At 40.5% G+C, this 22,100-nt stretch overlaps 1 protein-coding gene across 1 annotated transcript in view; it reads right to left on the reverse strand.

Moving 5' to 3' along the window:
• NPEPPS (aminopeptidase puromycin sensitive) overlaps window positions 1-22,100 on the reverse strand; it is a 471,919-nt gene that overhangs the window by 224,749 nt on the left and 225,070 nt on the right. Inside the window, exons 6-8 of the mRNA XM_053697681.1 lie at window positions 12,341-12,541; window positions 11,827-11,923; window positions 11,708-11,741 (exon numbers count right to left, since the gene is read on the reverse strand). Coding sequence (XP_053553656.1) covers window positions 11,708-11,741; window positions 11,827-11,923; window positions 12,341-12,541 — 332 coding nt within the window. The remainder of the gene's footprint in view (window positions 1-11,707; window positions 11,742-11,826; window positions 11,924-12,340; window positions 12,542-22,100) is intronic.

The following is a 22,100-nucleotide window of genomic DNA, read 5'->3' on the forward strand; positions in this document are numbered from 1 at the left end:
GTCCATGAGCTAGTGACGTATGGGATACACATTCCTACCAGGATGGGCAAAGTTTCCCAAACCTTAAAATGCCTATAAATACACCCCTCACCACACCCACAATTCAGTTTAACGAATAGCCAAGAAGTGGGTGATAAGAAAGGAGCGAAAGCATCAAAAAAATAAGGAATTGTGCTTTATACAAAAAAATCATAACCACCACAAAAAAGGGTGGGCCTCATGGACTCTTGCTAATATGAAAGAAATGAATTTATCAGGTAAGTTCTTACATAAATTATGTTTTCTTTCATGTAATTAGCAAGAGTCCATGAGCTAGTGACGTATGGGATAATAAATACCCAAGATGTGGAACTTCCACGCAAGAGTCACTAGAGAGGGAGGGATAAAATAAAGACAGCCAATTCCGCTGAAAAATGAATCCACTACCCAAATCAAAAAAGTTTCAATTTTTATAATGAAAAAAACTGAAATTATAAGCAGAAGAATCAAACTGAGACAGCTGCCTGAAGTACCATTCTACCAAAACTGCTTCTAAAGAAGAGAAAACATCAAAATGGTAGAACATAGTAAAAGTATGCAAAGAAGACCAAGTCATTGCTTTGCAAATCTGATCAACAGAAGCTTCATTCTTTAAAAAGCCCAGGAAGTAGAAACTTACCTAGTAGAATGAGCCGCAATCCACCTGACTCCAAATAAGCATGATGAATCAAAAGTTTAAGCAAGATGCCAAATAAATGGCAGAAGCTTTTGACCTTCCTAAAACCAGAAAAGATAAAAAATAGACTAGAAGTCTATCTGAAATCTGAATAGCTTCAACATAGAAAGTAAGAATCTCACCCCAGGACACTCATCTACATGTAGTAGAAAGCCAAACCAGTACTGAAACGAGAATCAGTAGAGGTAATGGTATATATAAGAGTATATCGTCGATCTGAAAAGGGAGGTAAGAGATGAATCTCTACGACCGATAACAGAGAACCTATGAAATAGATCCCGTAGAAGGAGACCATTGAATTCAAATAGGCAATACTCTCTTCACATCCCTCTGACATTCACTGCACACTGAGAGGAAAACCGGGCTCCAGCCTGCTGCGAAGCGCATATCAACGTAGAATCTAGCACAAACTTACTTCACCACCTCCACGGGAGGCAAAGTTTGTAAAACTGAATTGTGGGTGTGGTGAGGGGTGTATTTATAGGCATTTTAAGGTTTGGGAAACTTTGCCCCTCCTGGTAGGAATGTATATCCCATACGTCACTAGCTCATGGACTCTTGCTAATTACATGAAAGAAAGTGCTCTCCAGTGTTTAGTATCCCTTTAACAATTTACAGACTTATCAAAACCTACCTTATGGTTAACCTCTAACGTAAGCAAAATCCCCTTTTAAAATTGAATGACTATGTTCAACCTTAAAGGATCACTCAATGCAGTAGAATTACATAATAAACAAGTAAATAATAAAAAGACAATGCAATAAAAACCTACTCTGAATTTCAAATAAGCAGTAGATTTTTTTCTGACACATTAATTTTTTTTTCTCCTATTACCCGGCCGCCTTAATCATGCAACATACTTCAGCCAATCACAGACTAGTATACGTATACCCTGTGCACATACTCAGTAGGATCTTGTTCCCCAGAAAGTGTATATATAAAAAGACTGTGCAAAATGTGATAATGGAAGTAAATTGGAAAAGTGTCTTAAAACTATATGCTTTATCGGATTCATAAAAGTTTATTTTGACTTGTGTCCCTTTAAAAAAAAAAAAGCAGATGACTGAAACATTATCGGAGGAAGATCCCTAATAATCGGAGAAAACCTCTCCTTCGTGAGCTTTATTGCTAGTAACAAACATGCTGGAGTGATCAGAGGGCTCAGCTTCTTAAATAGCTTTAATGTGCACATGAAATATCCCCAAAAAAACATAATTTATGCTTACCTGATAAATTCCTTTCTTCTGTTGTGTGATCAGTCCACGGGTCATCATTACTTCTGGGATATAACTCCTCCCCAACAGGAAATGCAAGAGGATTCACCCAGCAGAGCTGCATATAGCTCCTCCCCTCTACGTCAGTCCCAGTCATTCGACCAAGAATCAACGAGAAAGGAGTAACCAAGGGTGAAGTGGTGACTGGAGTATAATTTAAAAAATATTTACCTGCCTTAAAACAGGGCGGGCCGTGGACTGATCACACAACAGAAGAAAGGAATTTATCAGGTAAGCATAAATTATGTTTTCTTCTGTTATGTGTGATCAGTCCACGGGTCATCATTACTTCTGGGATACCAATACCAAAGCAAAAGTACACGGATGACGGGAGGGATAGGCAGGCTCATTATACAGAAGGAACCACTGCCTGAAGAACCTTTCTCCCAAAAATAGCCTCCGAAGAAGCAAAAGTGTCAAATTTGTAAAATTTGGAAAAAGTATGAAGCGAAGACCAAGTTGCAGCCTTGCAAATCTGTTCAACAGAGGCCTCATTCTTAAAGGCCCAAGTGGAAGCCACAGCTCTAGTGGAGTGAGCTGTAATTCTTTCAGGAGGCTGCTGTCCAGCAGTCTCATAGGCTAAACGTATTATGCTACGAAGCCAAAAAGAGAGAGAGGTAGCAGAAGCTTTTTGACCTCTCCTCTGTCCAGAGTAAACGACAAACAAGGAAGAAGTTTGGCGAAAATCTTTAGTTGCCTGCAAGTAGAACTTGAGGGCACGAACTACATCCAGATTGTGTAAAAGACGTTCCTTCTTTGAAGAAGGATTTGGACACAAGGATGGGACAACAATCTCTTGATTGATGTTCCTGTTAGTGACTACCTTAGGTAAGAACCCAGGTTTAGTACGCAGAACTACCTTGTCTGAGTGAAAAATCAGATAAGGAGAATCACAATGTAAGGCTGATAACTCAGAGACTCTTCGAGCCGAGGAAATAGCCATTAAAAACAGAACTTTCCAAGATAACATTTTTATATCAATGGAATGAAGGGGTTCAAACGGAACACCCTGTAAAACGTTAAGAACTAAGTTTAAACTCCATGGTGGAGCAACAGCTTTAAACACAGGCTTGATCCTAGCTAAAGCCTGACAAAAGGACTGGACGTCTGGATTTTCTGACAGACGTCTGTGTAACAAGATGGACAGAGCTGAAATCTGTCCCTTTAATGAACTAGCTGATAAACCCTTTTCTAAACCTTCTTGTAGAAAAGACAATATCCTAGCGATCCTAACCTTACTCCAGGAGTAACCTTTGGATTCGCACCAGTATAGGTATTTCCGCCATATTTTATGGTAAATCCTTCTGGTAACAGGCTTCCTAGCCTGAATCAGGGTATCAATAACCGACTCAGAAAAACCACGTTTTGATAAAATCAAGCGTTCAATTTCCAAGCAGTCAGCTTCAGAGAAGTTAGATTTTGATGTTTGAATGGACCCTGTATCAGAAGGTCCTGTCTTAGAGGTAGAGACCAAGGCGGACAGGATGACATGTCCACTAGATCTGCATACCAAGTCCTGCGTGGCCAAGCAGGTGCTATTAGAATTACTGATGCTCTCTCCTGTTTGATTTTGGCAATCAATCGAGGAAGCAGCGGGAAGGGTGGAAACACATAAGCCATCCTGAAGTTCCAAGGTGCTGTCAAAGCATCTATCAGAACTGCTCCCGGATCCCTGGATCTGGACCCGTAGCGAGGAAGTTTGGCGTTCTGGCGAGACGCCATGAGATCTATCTCTGGTTTGCCCCAACGTCGAAGTATTTGGGCAAAGACCTCCGGATGAAGTTCCCACTCCCCCGGATGAAGAGTCTGGCGACTCAAGAAATCCGCCTCCCAGTTCTCCACTCCCGGGATGTGGATTGCTGACAGGTGGCAAGAGTGAGACTCTGCCCAGCGAATTATCTTTGATACTTCCATCATTGCTAGGGAGCTTCTTGTCCCTCCCTGATGGTTGATGTAAGCTACAGTCGTGATGTTGTCCGACTGAAACCTGATGAACCCCCGAGTTATTAACTGGGGCCAAGCCAGAAGGGCATTGAGAACTGCTCTCAATTCCAGAATGTTTATTGGAAGGAGACTCTCCTCCTGATTCCATAGTCCCTGAGCCTTCAGAGAATTCCAGACAGCGCCCCAACCTAGTAGGCTGGCGTCTGTTGTTACAATTGTCCAGTCTGGCCTGCTGAATGGCATCCCCCTGGACAGGTGTGGCCGATAAAGCCACCATAGAAGAGAATTTCTGGTCTCTTGATTCAGATTCAGAGTAGGGGACAAATCTGAGTAATCCCCATTCCACTGACTTAGCATGCATAATTGCAGCGGTCTGAGGTGTAGGCGTGCAAAAGGTACTATGTCCATTGCCGCTACCATTAAGCCGATCACCTCCATGCATTGAGCTACTGACGGGTGTTGAATGGAATGAAGGACGCGGCATGCATTTTGAAGTTTTGTTAACCTGTCTTCTGTCAGGTAAATCTTCATTTCTACAGAATCTATAAGAGTCCCCAAGAATGGAACTCTTGTGAGAGGAAAGAGAGAACTCTTCTTTTCGTTCACTTTCCATCCATGCGACCTTAGAAATGCCAGAACTAACTCTGTATGAGACTTGGCAGTTTGAAAGCTTGAAGCTTGTATTAGAATGTCGTCTAGGTACGGAGCTACCGAAATCCCTCGCGGTCTTAGTACCGCTAGAAGGGCACCCAGAACCTTTGTGAAGATTCTTGGAGCCGTAGCCAATCCGAATGGAAGAGCTACAAACTGGTAGTGCCTGTCTAAGAAGGCAAACCTTAGATACCGGTGATGATCTTTGTGGATCGGTATGTGAAGGTAAGCATCCTTTAAATCCACTGTGGTCATGTACTGACCCTCTTGGATTATGGGTAAGATTGTCCGAATAGTTTCCATTTTGAACGATGGAACTCTTAGGAATTTGTTTAGAGTCTTTAAATCTAAGATTGGCCTGAAAGTTCCCTCTTTTTTGGGAACCACAAACAGGTTTGAGTAGAACCCTTGTCCTTGTTCCGACCACGGAACCGGATGGATCACTCCCATTGTTAACAGATCTTGTACGCAGCGTAGAAACGCTTCTTTCTTTATCTGGTTTGTTGACAACCTTGACAGATGAAATCTCCCTCTTGGGGGAGATAATTTGAAGTCTAGAAGGTATCCCTGAGATATGATCTCTAGTGCCCAGGGATCCTGAACATCTCTTGCCCAGGCCTGGGCGAAGAGAGAGAGTCTGCCCCCTACTAGATCCGGTCCCGGATCGGGGGCTCTCGGTTCATGCTGTCTTTGGGGCAGCAGCAGGTTTCCTGGCCTGCTTGCTTTTGTTCCAGGACTGGTTAGGCTTCCAGCCTTGCCTGTAACGAGCAACAGCTCCTTCCTGTTTTGGTGCAGTGGAGGTTGATGCTGCTCCTGTTTTGAAATTCCGAAAGGGACGAAAATTAGACTGTCTGGCCTTAGCTTTGGCCTTGTCTTGAGGTAGGGCGTGGCCCTTACCTCCCGTAATGTCAGCGATAATTTCTTTCAAACCGGGCCCGAATAAGGACTGCCCCTTGAAAGGTATATTAAGTAATTTGGACTTAGAAGTAACATCAGCTGACCAGGATTTTAGCCACAGTGCCCTGCGTGCCTGTATGGCGAATCCTGAGTTCTTAGCCGTAAGTTTGGTTAAATGTACTACGGCCTCCGAAATGAAAGAATTAGCTAGTTTAAGGACTCTAAGCCTGTCCGTAATGTCGTCTAGCGTAGAGGAACTAAGGTTCTCTTCAAGCGACTCAATCCAAAATGCTGCCGCAGCCGTAATCGGCGCGATACATGCAAGGGGTTGTAATATAAAACCTTGTTGAACAAACATTTTCTTAAGGTAACCCTCTAATTTTTTATCCATTGGATCTGAGAAAGCACAGCTATCCTCCACCGGGATAGTGGTACGCTTGGCTAAAGTAGAAACTGCTCCCTCCACCTTGGGGACCGTTTGCCATAAGTCCCGAGTGGTGGCGTCTATTGGAAACATCTTTCTAAATATTGGAGGGGGTGAGAACGGCACACCGGGTCTATCCCACTCCTTAGTAACAATTTCAGTTAGTCTCTTAGGTATAGGAAAAACGTCAGTACTCGCCGGTACCGCAAAGTATTTATCCAACCTACACAGTTTCTCTGGTATTGCAACAGTGTTACAATCGTTGAGAGCTGCTAAGACCTCCCCTAGTAGTACACGGAGGTTCTCCAATTTAAATTTAAAATTTGAAATATCTGAGTCCAATCTGTTTGGATCAGAACCGTCACCCACAGAATGAAGCTCTCCGTCCTCATGCTCTGCGAGCTGTGACGCAGTATCAGACATGGCCCTAGCATTGTCAGCGCACTCTGTTCTCACCCCAGAGTGATCACGCTTGCCTCTTAGTTCAGGTAATTTAGACAAAACTTCAGTCATAACAGTAGCCATATCTTGTAATGTTATCTGTAATGGCCGCCCAGATGTACTAGGCGCCAAAATATCACGCACCTCCCGGACGGGAGATGCAGGTACTGTCGCGTGAGGCGAGTTAGTCGGCATAACTCTCCCCTCGCTGTTTGGTGAAATTTGTTCACATTGTACAGATTGACTTTTATTTAAAGTAGCATCAATACAGTTAGTACATAAATTTCTATTGGGCTCCACCTTGGCATTGGAACAAATGACACAGATATCTTCCTCTGAGTCAGACATGTTTAACACACTAGCAAAAAAAAACTTACAACTTGGTTATAATCTTTTTTAGCAAAAAAAGGCACTGTGCCTCAAAGAGGTACTAACGATTAAATGACAGTTGAAATAATGAACTGAAAAACAGTTATTGCATCAAATTTTAAAACAACACAACTTTTAGCAAAGGTTTGTTCCCATTAGTAAAAAACAACACTAATTAAATTTGTACATAAGAAAACAAAACAACGTTTTTTATACACAGTCACTATAAGAATTCTCACAGCTCTGCTGAGAGAATTTACCTCCCTTCAAAGAAGTTTGAAGACCCCTGAGATCTGTCAGAGATGAACCGGATCATGCAGGAAATATAAAAGTAGCTGACTGGAATTTTTTGATGCGTAGCAAAGAGCGCCAAAAACGGCCCCTCCCTCTCCCACACAGCAGTGGAGAGAAACGAAACTGTCACAATTAAAGCAAAAAACTGCCAAGTGGAAAATAATGCCCAAACATTTATTCACACAGTACCTCAGCAATGTAAACGATTCTACATTCCAGCAAAAACGTTTAACATGAGAATAGTTATTAAAAGGATTAGTGACCTTTAACACAGTAGTTCCGGTGAAATACCATCCCCAGAATACTGAAGTGTATACATACATGTCATTTTAACGGTATGGCAGGCTTTTCTCATCAATTCCATTCAGAAAATAAAAACTGCCACATACCTCAATGCAGATTCATCTGCCCGCTGTCCCCTGATCTGAAGCCTTTACCTCCCTCAGATGGTCGAGAACAGCAATATGATCTTAACGACTCCGGTTAAAATCATAGTAAAAAATCTCTGTCAGATTCTTCCTCAAACTCTGCCAGAGAAGTAATAACACGCTCCGGTGCTATTTTAAAATAACAAACTTTTGATTGAAGTCATAAAAACTAAGTATAATCACCATAGTCCTCTCACACATCCTATCTAGCCGTTGGGTGCAAGAGAATGACTGGGACTGACGTAGAGGGGAGGAGCTATATGCAGCTCTGCTGGGTGAATCCTCTTGCATTTCCTGTTGGGGAGGAGTTATATCCCAGAAGTAATGATGACCCGTGGACTGATCACACATAACAGAAGAAAGAACTCTTAAAGAAACGTAAAATAAAAAATACCCCCTCAAAAAGTAACTCTTAAAATAACTTATATGGCCAAAGTGAGCTAAAACAACCTGCATTAACACCACATCCGACCTACAAATAGCACACAAGTAACGAGGGAGCGAGCATGTTAGACGTCAGAAGGAGAAGCATGCCAGAACTGAACAGCACGTAAAAAAAAAAAAAAAAAAACTATACAAAAAATGTGTGCGCAAAAATCCTGATCCTAAAAATCCTATATATATATATATAAATATATAGATATATAGATATATATATATATATATATATATATATATATCTGGCTAATAGAGTGCCCCAAATTAAATAAATAGAACAGTAGCTATAGTCACTACTGGAATGAACCAGGAGAAAGCCAAACCAGTGCCGAAACATTTCAGCAGATGATCTGGAATAGGAGTATATGGACAACCCAACAGGAGAAGGTAAAAGACAGGTCCCTGCGACACCTGTGAAGGTCATGCGACTAATTCCAACAGATGAAAAATATGTCACTACCCATACCCATATATCCCTCCAACAAACACTGCATTCTGAGGGGAAACGGGCCTCAACTCAGTCTCATCTTCATTCTTCACCTTCCTACACTGGGGGCAAAGAAGAGACTAATTTACCAGTGAGGGGGAGGGGTTTTATAGCAATATTGGTGTTTGGGAATCTGACTCATTTTAGTGGCAGGGAAGAGTAATTACCAGGTGTAATGGATTGTGGACTCAGCACTTGTATGAAAGAAAATATAAAACAGAGGTTCTTATTATGCTAACAACAAGCAATCATGTCACTCTTGGACCCTTGAAAATCAGAGCAATTAAACAAATATAAAAATAAAAAACATAATAGAGTACTATTCATTAATAAGTAAAGTGTCAGTCTAAGCACAATTGGAAAAGATGTACCTGCTAAACTATGTAATAAGTAGATAATTTTAGCAACATTGTACTGACAATATATCAAATGCCACATTGCATCCCTAGCCAGGTACCTTCTGCAGGTAATGTTATACATATGGGCTTATAAGAATAACCCACATTATAAAGAATGGTCACTCATGAAGTTGCTCATATGGCATAGCTCACAAGTAAGGGGAACCTCTGAGAAATAAGATACTAGTGTCCCAGACACTACAACAAGCTGAACCCAACTTTAAAAAAAAAAAAAAAAAAAATGTTTCGACTCTAATTAGCTCTATAACAGAATTTCTATTGTATAGTAAGATATCAAGTTACTTTTAGACCCCTGTAAAAAAATAAATTGGGAAATATGGCTGGGGTATATGATATATGCTGGTCAGTTAAAATGAACTGATAGTTTTAGCATAAGTATGGTATTTATCAAAGTGTAAAGTTTTACCCAATTGTAAAGATCCAGCTACAGAGAGTTGGCAAAGAAAATATTAATTGAGAAAGATGGCAACTATAAAGTTTATAACAGATCTAGCTTGTTTTCTGGTCTCTAATAATCTTAGAAACTGGGGGATATTATCTATGTTGGCCAGCTAGATAGCTCTAAACTCTCTAATACCATACTTATCAAATCATAGTGTACAATGTTACCTTCTTTTATGTGAGACCAAGCTATAGGACGTTGATAGAGCAAGTATGGGATTGCCTATTCCCCTTTACAATACTACTAAGAATGAAGGTTATCACTGGACATTGAAGTGGCTACCGACTGTTTAGGTACTTTTGAGTCTATGTGTAGAGGAAAACACCTATTCATTATAGACATCCTCAACATTATAAAGCTATAAACAATTTCTATAGAGCATTCCAAATGAGCCAAAAATTAATCTTAGCTATAACATAGTAAAGCAAACAATGTTAATATGAAGGCATAAGAGAGGATGTCTCAGGTAGCACTTAATAGTATATCAGATATCTTCACAATATCTGCACTAAGACTGGTGCTGAAACGGACATAATGGATATGAATCTGAAACAGTGTAATACACACAAATGAGGCCGTTTAAATGAGGATGCGTTAGTTTTGGCAAGGCTAGAACTGTAGGGCTCTCCCACCTCTCAAGCTTGTGACATATGTATAAGCTGTCACTCATAGCTGAAAAGCACTGTCCCCTCATAAAATTGGAAATCTTTTTGCGAGACAGTTGCAGCCGTAGCCTCAGGCAAAATTGTAAAGCAGAGAATCTCCCTCTGAATCCAAAGACTGTTTATGCAAGAATAAGAAGGTCAATTCTATTGTATATCTTCTGCTCAAAATCATCGAAGAGGGCTTGTATAGTGTTGGGTGACACTTTGGTGTCAAGACTGCATTTCCCGGAGTACCGAGGGAGGTGCCAAGGTCCCTTAGCCAAATCAAGGATCATTCATGCAGCAAATGAGAAGTCTGATTCGTGGACCACTATACACCTACTTATCAAAATTAAAGATTGCAGTTAGGTTCCTGTAAAAATCAGCGGATTAATCAGGTTCGCACCAAGAGCCTCTGATACAGAAGCTTTTCACAAGCACCGTCTGGACACGCCCCCTTCACACAATTTTATTTTGATAATCTTAGTTTTAACAAGCTAAAAACACAAATCATGTATAACACGACAGATAAACAGTGTGAGAAGAGACTGCACTGGGCACATTTTAAACTAGTAGTAACTACTAAATTGCAAAAGGCTACATGGTTTTGGAGTTTCAGGATGATGGTAATTATTATTGTTTATGTGTTCTAGGAAAGGAAAAATATATTGAAAAGTTGTTAAGGATCACTACTAAAACTAAAAACCCTTATTGATAAGAGAACCGTAATCCGAACTAATCTCCCAACCATAAATCCAAAGGGCCTGAATCCTATTAGAATGTATCCATCTACCCAACTACCTTAACTAGGATAAAGTCCAGATATGCTATTGGTGCATTCCCATATCAAGAAGAAAAGTTAAAAATCTGGACCCGAAACTACACAGAAATTAATTACTGATATCACTAGTATTTCTGCTGGAGCCTTCACACAACCTCTATTGTATTCTCAAGATTTATTTACCTCTTCTACTGTCACCCCCTTTCATGTCAGTCTACAAGACTTTTCCAGTGCTCCCCCTTTTCTGTAGAACTCCGATCCTCCCTCTCTCTGACTTTACCAATACCTTTATGTTACCTTCTACAAAGAGGCACATCACCTAGTCCCATAATAATTTTCATCTTGTTCTCCCTGTACTCAGACCACTATTATCAATGACCACCACTATCTCCTATCTGTATCATCTCTGTATTGCCACCATTAGCCATCAGTATTTTAAAAGCACAATATTTTTGGCTTTGTTCAATTGTAGTTATAAGACAGTTTACATCCAAAATATTATAAGAGACAATACAGCAATGGTGAAAATTTGCAAGAGATAATGGAGACTTCATAAGGTGACCAACAACAATGCTGTGGTAAACATAGAATTCTGCAACACACTCTCAGCAAGGTGTGACCTGAATTTACACAATAAATTTGGCTAGCCTATAAGTAAACTAAAACTTGAAGGACTTAAGGGACATTAAACTGATGAGTACAACTACAGTAACATGGTTTCTACTCACCATGCTATTGTTTTTTCCTCCTGTATCTGCAGCTGTCTTCCATATTTATACAGGAAAATGATAAGTTGCTTCTCATCAGCCAATTCAAAAATAATTACATAGTAAATTTAAATTAATAGCTCTGGCATGAAATCATTGAACTACCCTAATCACACTCCCATAAAAAGCATTTAAAAAACGTGTTGGTTTATCTAATCTGTTTAACAACACAGAATATATTATTATTTCCAAATGCATCTGGAACAAGATCAAGAGAAACAACATGTAAAATCTTCCTAGCTAAACTAACATATAACCTTACAAAAAGGTAAAAAGAACAAACAATATGCACCTGTAAGTGACCAGGCCCCAGTTCTCCATAGCTCCTGTGGAAACAGACAAAGTGAGCAAGGAAGACAGTTCAAAGGAAAGGAGATTCTACATGATGAGGACAGTTAATGGAAAGTTTACCAGCTGCAAAGTCTGCAATGGCAATGAGGTCAATCTTGGGGAGGGGGTAGGGCACATTGAAGTAATCCTTGTAGAAAGGCAAAGTTTTAGCAGCAACCTAAATATAAAGAACAAACATGTGAGGAGTCAATCTAACATGAAATCTAACAATCACAAAACACACAATTATAACTCATAATAGACTTGTTTAGTTAGAACGTGTGAGTACGCCATATTTCTTACACACGTATTGCAGGTCTCTGGCATCAAATACTTCTTAGAGACATTGCTCACTGTCAAATCGTTGTCACACTACTATTTTTAGGTTACAAAATATAACTTACCATCTTATGATATTTTAAGAGATATTTACTTTTTATGATGAGGATGATGATGATAAAAATACTATTATGATAATAAAGCAGTACAGGTTTTTACACCAATAACATTCAAACAAAACAGATCAAATCTAAGCCATGATTATGTGACAAAGGACAGACAGCAAGCGTTAATGAAGATGCAGAAAGGAATTCACCTCCAAGGCAAACTTCCCCTGCTCGGCTTTTCCAACTGGAGTGTAAACACGGACAAGCACGCCATCAGTTGACCTGGTCTCCACAAAATCATACTCTCCTACCACAAAGGCCACAAGGTAGGTGGACATGATAGGTGTGCGAGCAAACTTCACTTCAACCAAGTTTGCATCTTCAGGATATGGCTTCCTCTCAATAAGATTCTAAGGGGAAGACAAAAAGAAGAGAAATAAAAATCAGAGATCAAAGCAAAATAAAGTAGAGTAGAATGAGAGCATTTAAGAGAAAGGAAACGTAGAAAGCGTTGAAATAAAAAAAGGGGGAAAGGAAAAGTAGAAGATTAAAAAGGTGAGGACAAAGGAAAAAATGAGACACAAAATTAGAATACATGGATTGCAAATAGTTATTCAATGAGAAATCTATTCCTAATACTTTAAAAGCTTACTGTACATCATTTTAAGTATGAAAAAACAAATGGTCAGCACACAGCAATAAAGTGCAAGACTATAGCATTATGTATAGGCTGAATATCAACTCACTTTTTTCTGGGCATCACCTCACCTCTCTAGGATAAAGTATGACCTCCTTTCAGTTGCAACAACTGCTTCTGAGATGTCTGCCAGTATCCACCCAGCTCTAGCCGCTTGTCCCACACTGCTTCACAGGGGAGTTCAGTCAGACTGGCAGTGAGCTTTCTGTGTAAAGAGAGCCAATCTGCTCTAGAGATGAGGCCTCAGAAAAATGAGATGACACACTGTCTATACATCATTTATAGCTTTAATTCAGAACTATGTGCCTGTGCATTTACTTTTTGTTTTTCTTTTCTTTATCCTAATATATCTGTGGCAAAGATTCATACCTTGAACAATGTCTGGAGCAAATATATATATATATATATATATATATATATACAGTCATATCCACAAATATTGGCACGCTGTCAGATAATGCACCACTTTGCCCATAAAATTGTTGCAATTACAAATGTTTAGACATTCTCATGTTTAATTCTTTTGTTTGTATTGGTATGACACAAAAAAAGTGGAGAAAAAAAATCCAAATCCGACACATTCCACGCAAAACTCCAAAAATGGACTGGACAAAATTATTGGCACCTTTTCAAAATTATAAGAAATAACTGCATTCCAAGTTTGTGATGCTCCTGTAAATTGTAATTAAACTCACCTATATCAAACAACAGGTGCTGACAATATAGAAATCACACCAGTAACCCGTTAAAACTGAAGGATTGACTCAACTTCTCTGTTGTGTGTCTCTGTGTGCCACACTGAGCATGTAGAAGAGAAAGAGCAGCAAATAATTGCAAGGATTTAAAAACAAAAATTTGTGGAAAAGCATGGACAATCTCAAGGTTACAAGTCCATCTTCAGAATTCTTAATGTTCGTGTGTCCACTGTGCGCAACATTGTCAAGAAGTTAAAAGCCCATGGCACTGTAGCTAATCTCCGTGGATGTGGACGAAAGAAAAACTGATCAAAGATTGCAATGATGGATTGTTCGAATGGTGGATAAAGAACCTCAATCAACTTCCAGACAAATTCAATCTGACCATCAGGCACGAGGTACAAATGTGTCAGCTCGCACTATACGTCGCCATCTGAATGAAAAGGGACGCTATGATAGGAGACCCAGGAGGACCCCGCTGCTGACACAGAAACAAAAAAAGCCAGATTGGAGTTTGCCAAAACTTACCTGAGCAAGCCAAAATCCTTTTGGGAGAATGTGCTGTGGACAGACAAACACAATATTACAGTTTTTTGGTAAAGCCCATCATTCTACTGTTTTCAAAAAAAGAAATTAGGCTTTTAAAGAAAAGAATACAGTCCCTACAATCAAACATGGTGGAGGTTCACTGATGTTTTGGGGTTGCTTTGCTGCTTCAAGCACTGGATGTCTTGACTGTGTGCATGGCATTATGAAATCTGAAGACTACTAAAGAATTCTGTGGTGCAATATAGGACCCAGTGTCAGAAAGTTGGGTCTCCATCAGAGGTCATGGGTCTTACAGCAGGAGAATGACCCAATGAACCCAGACATGGTTTAAGACAAAGCAATGGAGAGTACTGTACTGGCCAGCAATTAGTCCAGATCTCAATCCCATAGAGCACCTGTGGAGAGATCTCAAAACAGCAGTTGGGAAAAGGAGCCCTTTCAATCTGAGAGACCTGGAGCAATTGGCAAAAGAAAAATGGTCCAAGATTCCAGTAGAGGGGTGTAAGAAACTCATTGATGGTTACAGGAAGCAATTGATTTCAGTTGAGGGTGCCAATAATTTTGTCCAGTCCATTTTTGGAGTTTCTGCTCAAGTGTTGATAACGAAACTTGCCTCAACTCTAGGGGGCGCCACAAAAAAAGTCAAATATATAATCTGTAAAATAATAAATCGAACAAATAGTATTGCTATATAGAACAAAAAAGGGGTAAAATAATTAATAAAGGGTAAAAGATAAACCTTCCTTAAATAGTGCCAGTCTAATACAAATAATATAAATAAAAAAAAAACAATCTACCCAAAACAACAATCTCAATATTTTACATAAAACAAATTATAAACTAATATATGTTAATTCCAATAAGTACAAAGTCTTATCTGATATGAAAGTCCAATAAAGATCCAAGGTGTGGACTGTATTTAGTGTGAATTCCTTTCTTGGATCCAACTTTCAGATGGTGGCTGCTCCTTGCGAAAGATAACACTCGTTTGGTTCTTTTTTCACAGAAGTACATTTTTGGGTTTTTCACGTGGAATGTGACAGATTAGGCTTTTTTTCCTCCACTTTTTTTATGTCATACCAATACAAATAAAAGAAATAAACATGAGAATGCCTAAACTTTTTTTTTTGCCAATATTTTTGGCCATGACACTGTGTGTGTGTGTGTGTGTGTGTGTGTTTCTAGTTCTGCATAACTATAATAATAAGACAAAAAGAAATGCAATTTTATCTAGGCAACGGAGTCATGAGCAGTTTCTTGCTATTTAGGTTCATGGACAAAATGAAAGGACAACAACCACTTCAATTATATTTAAAGTTAAAACCAGGTAGGTGTGGATAATTCTGAAACATTGCATAAGAAGAGATTGAAAACAAATAAATATAATTTAAAAAGACACAAAATCAACTGTAGATGATCAAGGTCTGGGTGACCGACATCAGATAGTTCTCCAAAAGTAGCTTCACTGTTGGTTTGTCGGCATACTAATCAAGTTATATTTTTTTAGACCATAATGATACAATAACCATCACTATGGTTTGTACCACTTTATGCAAATTCCATGGAAATTCCACCAGTCATACACGTTTCATTTGATTGTCATATTACATAGTGTTTGCTTACAGATGATTGGTCAATATAAATTTATCTGGAAACCATCAGGTGTACTTTTAGGATTTGCCAAAAATGAAGCAGCAGCTGTCTTCTTGCATTATTCAACCGATTATTATTTCTCCACGGGGTTACCTCAGCAACAATCTAGTATCTGCAGTGAGTCAGCAGCTGAAACTTAAGACTCATCACACACTGCTTACTGACAAGTTGTCTTATTTGCCTAATAAAACTTGTCAGAGATCAGGATATGGAATGTAAGTTTTATTTGCGGACGTACTGCAGAAACAAGTTTGTTGCAGAGGTACCCCTATGCTAGAAAACCAATCAAAAACAGCGGCGTTGTCGTTCAGGAAAGCAGCTACTGCTTCATATTTTTATGTGTGTCCCAACACTTTGTACTTCTCTCTCAGATTAGTAGTGATAATCATTCAAAAAGTATGTCAGCATGTGTAATAAATTTGCATAAATAAAAAGAGAGAAGCGCTCAATCTGGGAACGAACAATAGCATAATAGCTTGCTCTATGGCTAGTTACCACCCAAGAAGCAGCCTCTTTTTGCTCAATATGTGCCTTTCACAGAGAAGAACTTTCCTGAAGCATATCAGTCTGATCCTGACTTAACAGTACAGTCCAGCCCCGAAATACCAGGCAATCCCTCTCTGAACGAGAGAAACCGCAAAACCCCAGACGTACGTTTCAGCCTATTGTGGGCCTCGTCAGTGAGGTGCAGCCATATCCCTCTAGGCACACTGAGCAACGGGTCCACGTCTGGATTCCCGCATTACACTTAGGGAGACTTCCCAAAATGTCATAATTTGCATAAATATAAAGAGACGCGCTCAACCTGGGAACGAACAATAGCATAATAGCTTGCTCTATGGCTAGTTACCACCCAAGAAGCAGCTCTTTTTGCTCAACATGTGCCTTTCACAGAGAAGAACTTTCCCGAAGCATATCAGTCTGATCCTGACTTCACAGTACAGTCCAGCCCCGAAATACTAGGCAATCCCTCTCTGAACGAGAGAAACAGCAAAACCCCAGACGTACGTTTCGACCTATTGTGGGCTGGACTGTACTGTTAAGTCAGGATCAGACTGATATGCTTCAGGAAAGTTCTTCTCTGTGAAAGGCACATGTTGAGCAAAAAGAGGCGGCTTCTTGAGTGGTAACTAGCCATAGAACAAGCTATTATGCTATTGTTCATTCTCAGGTTGAGCGCTTCTCTCTTTTCATTTATGCAAATTAGTCTCCCCAAATTAGTCTCCCTAAGTAATACGGGAAGCCAGACGTGGACCCGTTGTTCAGTGTGCCTAGAGGGATATGGCTGCACCTCACTGACGGGGCCCACAATAGGCCAAAACGTACGTCTGGGGTTTTGCCGTTTCTCTCGTTCAGAGAGGGATTGCCTGATATTTCGGGGCTGGACTGTACTGTGAAGTCAGGATCAGACTGATATGCTTCAGGAAAGTTCTCTGTGAAAGGCACATGTTGAGCAAAAAGAGTCTGCTTCTTGAGTGGTAACTAGCCATAGAACAAGCTATTATGCTATTGTTCATTCTCAGGTTGAGCGCTTCTCTCTTTTTATTTATGTGTAAGAAATTGTATAGCTATATTAGCTATAGATGTTGGGAAGGGGTAATACTAAAGCATCAATCACCAAGTCACACTGCAAAGTTTTTATATTTAGTTAAAAATCAGTTGCTTACAGATTAATAAAATAATTAAACTTCCTGTGGGCGAGCAATAGTGTTTGCCTGAAATGATCTGAACTCAGGTTACACTTTTTAATGCCCAAAATAAGTATTTCCATCACAAATATTACTTGCCCAGCTGAATATCCTTGAGAGAAACGCTGACTGGACATGTGGGTGCCTGGAGAGTGCACAGGGACTAGCTGGAGTCCGACACTTGTCTCCCCCTCGTGGAGGCATGCAGCAGAAACCATACCCGATACCTGCACTGTTTGCTGAACTTTAGCAGTTCCTACTTTCTTCCCAGTTCATGAATGGATTGCCAAGAGATAAATTCATTCTATACTGAACAGTTGACTGCTAAATCCAAGATCAGGCTGTATGAAAGCAGCAGAGACAGGTTTGTCAAAATTAGCGGGAACCGGTGGACAAACTGAAAACAAGCTATTTGCTATAACTTTACCAGACACATTGAGCTGGGGTTTTGACTTGCTTCTCTTGACAAACCTGATTTACGGTGCCGCACTTCAACAGCAGCCAACATTTTTCAAATTGTTGAGGAAATATTCATGCTTCCGATGCCTTTATTTGATGACCTTATCCAGAAATGTGATATACTGCAGGAAGGGGGATGTTGAGGGTGGTAATTCAGACTGTTATGGAACCTCTCACAAAAAAGGTGCTTGCGGTTATTGACGAAACATATTCAGCTCTTTACTTCTTAAAAAGGGACAGCCTAGTCAAAATTAAACTTTCATGATTCAGATAGGGCATGCCATTTTAAACAACTTTCCAATTTAATTTTATCATCAAATTTGGTGTTCTCTTGGTATTCATTGTTGAAAGCTAAACCTATGTAAGCTTGTAAACCAATTTCTAATCCCTTGAAGGCCGCCTCTTATCTCAGTGCATTTGACTGTATTTTTTAGATATACAGTGCTAGTTCATGTGTGACATACAGATAACATTGTGTTCACTCCCATAGAGTTATTTGAGAGGCAAAAATGCAAGTCTGTCAAAAGATCTGAAATAAGGGGCAGTCTGCAGAGGCTTAGGTACAAGGTAATCAGAGGTAAAACGTATATTAATATAATCGTGTTGGTTATGCAAAACTAGGGAATGGGTAATAAAGGGATTATCTTTTTAAACCATAACAATTCTGTAGTAGACTGTCCCTTTAAGTCACTGCAGCAGCATACAAGTTTGATAATATATGACCTCTATTTGATGGAGACACTACAATAAGGACAGGTATAGGTAAACCCTTTTATGACTGTTTGTTTCTCCTTTTCGGTAAGCATAAAAAACAGTGACTGCTTCAAGAATTCACAGTTATCTTTTTGTATACTGTCAGTTAATTTAACTCATATTTATGTGATTTTGACTATGCTCTGAATCTCAAAATAATTTTTGGGGGGATTCATATCCCTTTAAAAGGGACAGTCTACTCCAGAATTTTTTATCGTTTAAAAAACAGAATTTATGTTTACCTGATAAATTACTTTCTCCAACGGTGTGTCCGGTCCACGGCGTCATCCTTAGTTGTGGGATATTCTCTTCCCCAACAGGAAATGGCAAAGAGCCCAGCAAAGCTGGTCACATGATCCCTCCTAGGCTCCGCCTACCCCAGTCATTCGACCGACGTAAAGGAGGAATATTTGCATAGGAGAAACCATATGATACCGTGGTGACTGTAGTTAAAGAAAATAAATTATCAGACCTGATTAAAAAACCAGGGCAGGCCGTGGACCGGACACACCGTTGGAGAAAGTAATTTATCAGGTAAACATAAATTCTGTTTTCTCCAACATAGGTGTGTCCGGTCCACGGCGTCATCCTTACTTGTGGGAACCAATACCAAAGCTTTAGGACACGGATGAAGGGAGGGAGCAAATCAGGTCACCTAAATGGAAGGCACCACGGTTTGCAAAACCTTTCTCCCAAAAATAGCCTCAGAAGAAGCAAAAGTATCAAACTTGAAAAATTTGGTAAAAGTGTGCAGTGAAGACCAAGTCGCTGCCCTACATATCTGATCAACAGAAGCCTCGTTCTTGAAGGCCCATGTGGAAGCCACAGCCCTAGTGGAATGAGCTGTGATTCTTTCAGGAGGCTGCCGTCCGGCAGTCTCATAAGCCAATCTGATGATGCTTTTAATCCAAAAAGAGAGAGAGGTAGAAGTTGCTTTTTGACCTCTCCTTTTACCAGAATAAACAACAAACAAGGAAGATGTTTGTCTAAAATCCTTTGTAGCATCTAAATAGAATTTTAGAGCGCGAACAACATCCAAATTGTGCAACAAACGTTCCTTCTTTGAAACTGGATTCGGACACAAAGAAGGCACGACTATCTCCTGGTTAATGTTTTTGTTAGAAACAACTTTCGGAAGAAAACCAGGTTTAGTACGTAAAACCACCTTATCTGCATGGAAAACCAGATAAGGAGGAGAACACTGCAGAGCAGATAATTCTGAAACTCTTCTAGCAGAAGAAATTGCAACCAAAAACAAAACTTTCCAAGATAATAACTTAATATCAACGGAATGCAAGGGTTCAAACGGAACCCCCTGAAGAACTGAAAGAACTAAGTTGAGACTCCAAGGAGGAGTCAAAGGTTTGTAAACAGGCTTGATTCTAACCAGAGCCTGAACAAAGGCTTGAACATCTGGCACAGCTGCCAGCTTTTTATGAAGTAACACAGACAAGGCAGAAATCTGTCCCTTCAAGGAACTTGCCGATAATCCTTTCTCCAATCCTTCTTGAAGAAAGGATAGAATCTTAGGAATCTTTACCTTGTTCCAAGGGAATCCTTTAGATTCACACCAACAGATATATTTTTTCCATATTTTGTGGTAAATTTTTCTAGTTACAGGCTTTCTGGCCTGAACAAGAGTATCAATAACAGAATCTGAGAACCCTCGTTTTGATAAGATCAAGCGTTCAATCTCCAAGCAGTCAGCTGGAGTGAGACCAGATTCGGATGTTCGAACGGACCCTGAACAAGAAGGTCTCGTCTCAAAGGTAGCTTCCATGGTGGAGCCGATGACATATTCACCAGATCTGCATACCAAGTCCTGCGTGGCCACGCAGGAGCTATCAAGATCACCGACGCCCTCTCCTGATTGATCCTGGCTACCAGCCTGGGGATGAGAGGAAACGGCGGGAATACATAAGCTAGTTTGAAGGTCCAAGGTGCTACTAGTGCATCTACTAGAGTCGCCTTGGGATCCCTGGATCTGGACCCGTAGCAAGGAACCTTGAAGTTCTGACGAGAGGCCATCAGATCCATGTCTGGAATGCCCCACAATTGAGTAATTTGGGCAAAGATTTCCGGATGGAGTTCCCACTCCCCCGGATGTAATGTCTGACGACTCAGAAAATCCGCTTCCCAATTTTCCACTCCTGGAATGTGGATTGCAGACAGGTGGCAGGAGTGAGTCTCCGCCCATTGAATGATTTTGGTCACTTCTTCCATCGCCAGGGAACTCCTTGTTCCCCCCTGATGGTTGATGTACGCAACAGTCGTCATGTTGTCTGATTGAAACCGTATGAACTTGGCCTTTGCTAGCTGAGGCCAAGCCTTGAGAGCATTGAATATCGCTCTCAGTTCCAGAATATTTATCGGTAGAAGAGATTCTTCCCGAGACCAAAGACCCTGAGCTTTCAGGGGTCCCCAGACCGCGCCCCAGCCCATCAGACTGGCGTCGGTCGTGACAATGACCCACTCTGGTCTGCGGAAGGTCATCCCTTGTGACAGGTTGTCCAGGGACAGCCACCAACGGAGTGAGTCTCTGGTCCTCTGATTTACTTGAATCGTCGGAGACAAGTCTGTATAGTCCCCATTCCACTGACTGAGCATGCACAGTTGTAATGGTCTTAGATGAATGCGCGCAAAAGGAACTATGTCCATTGCCGCTACCATCAAACCTATTACTTCCATGCACTGCGCTATGGAAGGAAGAGGAACGGAATGAAGTGTTTGACAAGAGTTTAGAAGTTTTGTTTTTCTGGCCTCTGTCAGAAAAATCCTCATTTCTAAGGAGTCTATTATTGTTCCCAAGAAGGGAACCCTTGTTGACGGAGATAGAGAACTCTTTTCTACGTTCACTTTCCATCCGTGAGATCTGAGAAAGGCCAGGACTATGTCCGTGTGAGCCTTTGCTTGAGGAAGGGACGACGCTTGAATCAGAATGTCGTCCAAGTAAGGTACTACTGCAATGCCCCTTGGTCTTAGTACCGCTAGAAGGGACCCTAGTACCTTTGTGAAAATCCTTGGAGCAGTGGCTAATCCGAAAGGAAGTGCCACGAACTGGTAATGCTTGTCCAGGAATGCGAACCTTAGGAACCGATGATGTTCCTTGTGGATAGGAATATGTAGATACGCATCCTTTAAATCCACCGTGGTCATGAATTGACCTTCCTGGATGGAAGGAAGAATTGTTCGAATAGTTTCCATTTTGAACGATGGAACCTTGAGAAACTTGTTTAGGATCTTGAGATCCAAGATTGGTCTGAACGTTCCCTCTTTTTTGGGAACTACGAACAGATTGGAGTAGAACCCCATCCCTTGTTCTCCTAATGGAACAGGATGAATCACTCCCATTTTTAACAGGTCTTCTACACAATGTAAGAATGCCTGTCTCTTTATGTGGTCTGAAGACAATTGAGACCTGTGGAACCTCCCCCTTGGGGGAAGCCCCTTGAATTCCAGAAGATAACCTTGGGAG

The sequence above is a fragment of the Bombina bombina genome, chromosome 1 (assembly GCF_027579735.1).
Source record: "Bombina bombina isolate aBomBom1 chromosome 1, aBomBom1.pri, whole genome shotgun sequence".
Classification (NCBI taxonomy): domain Eukaryota; kingdom Metazoa; phylum Chordata; class Amphibia; order Anura; family Bombinatoridae; genus Bombina; species Bombina bombina.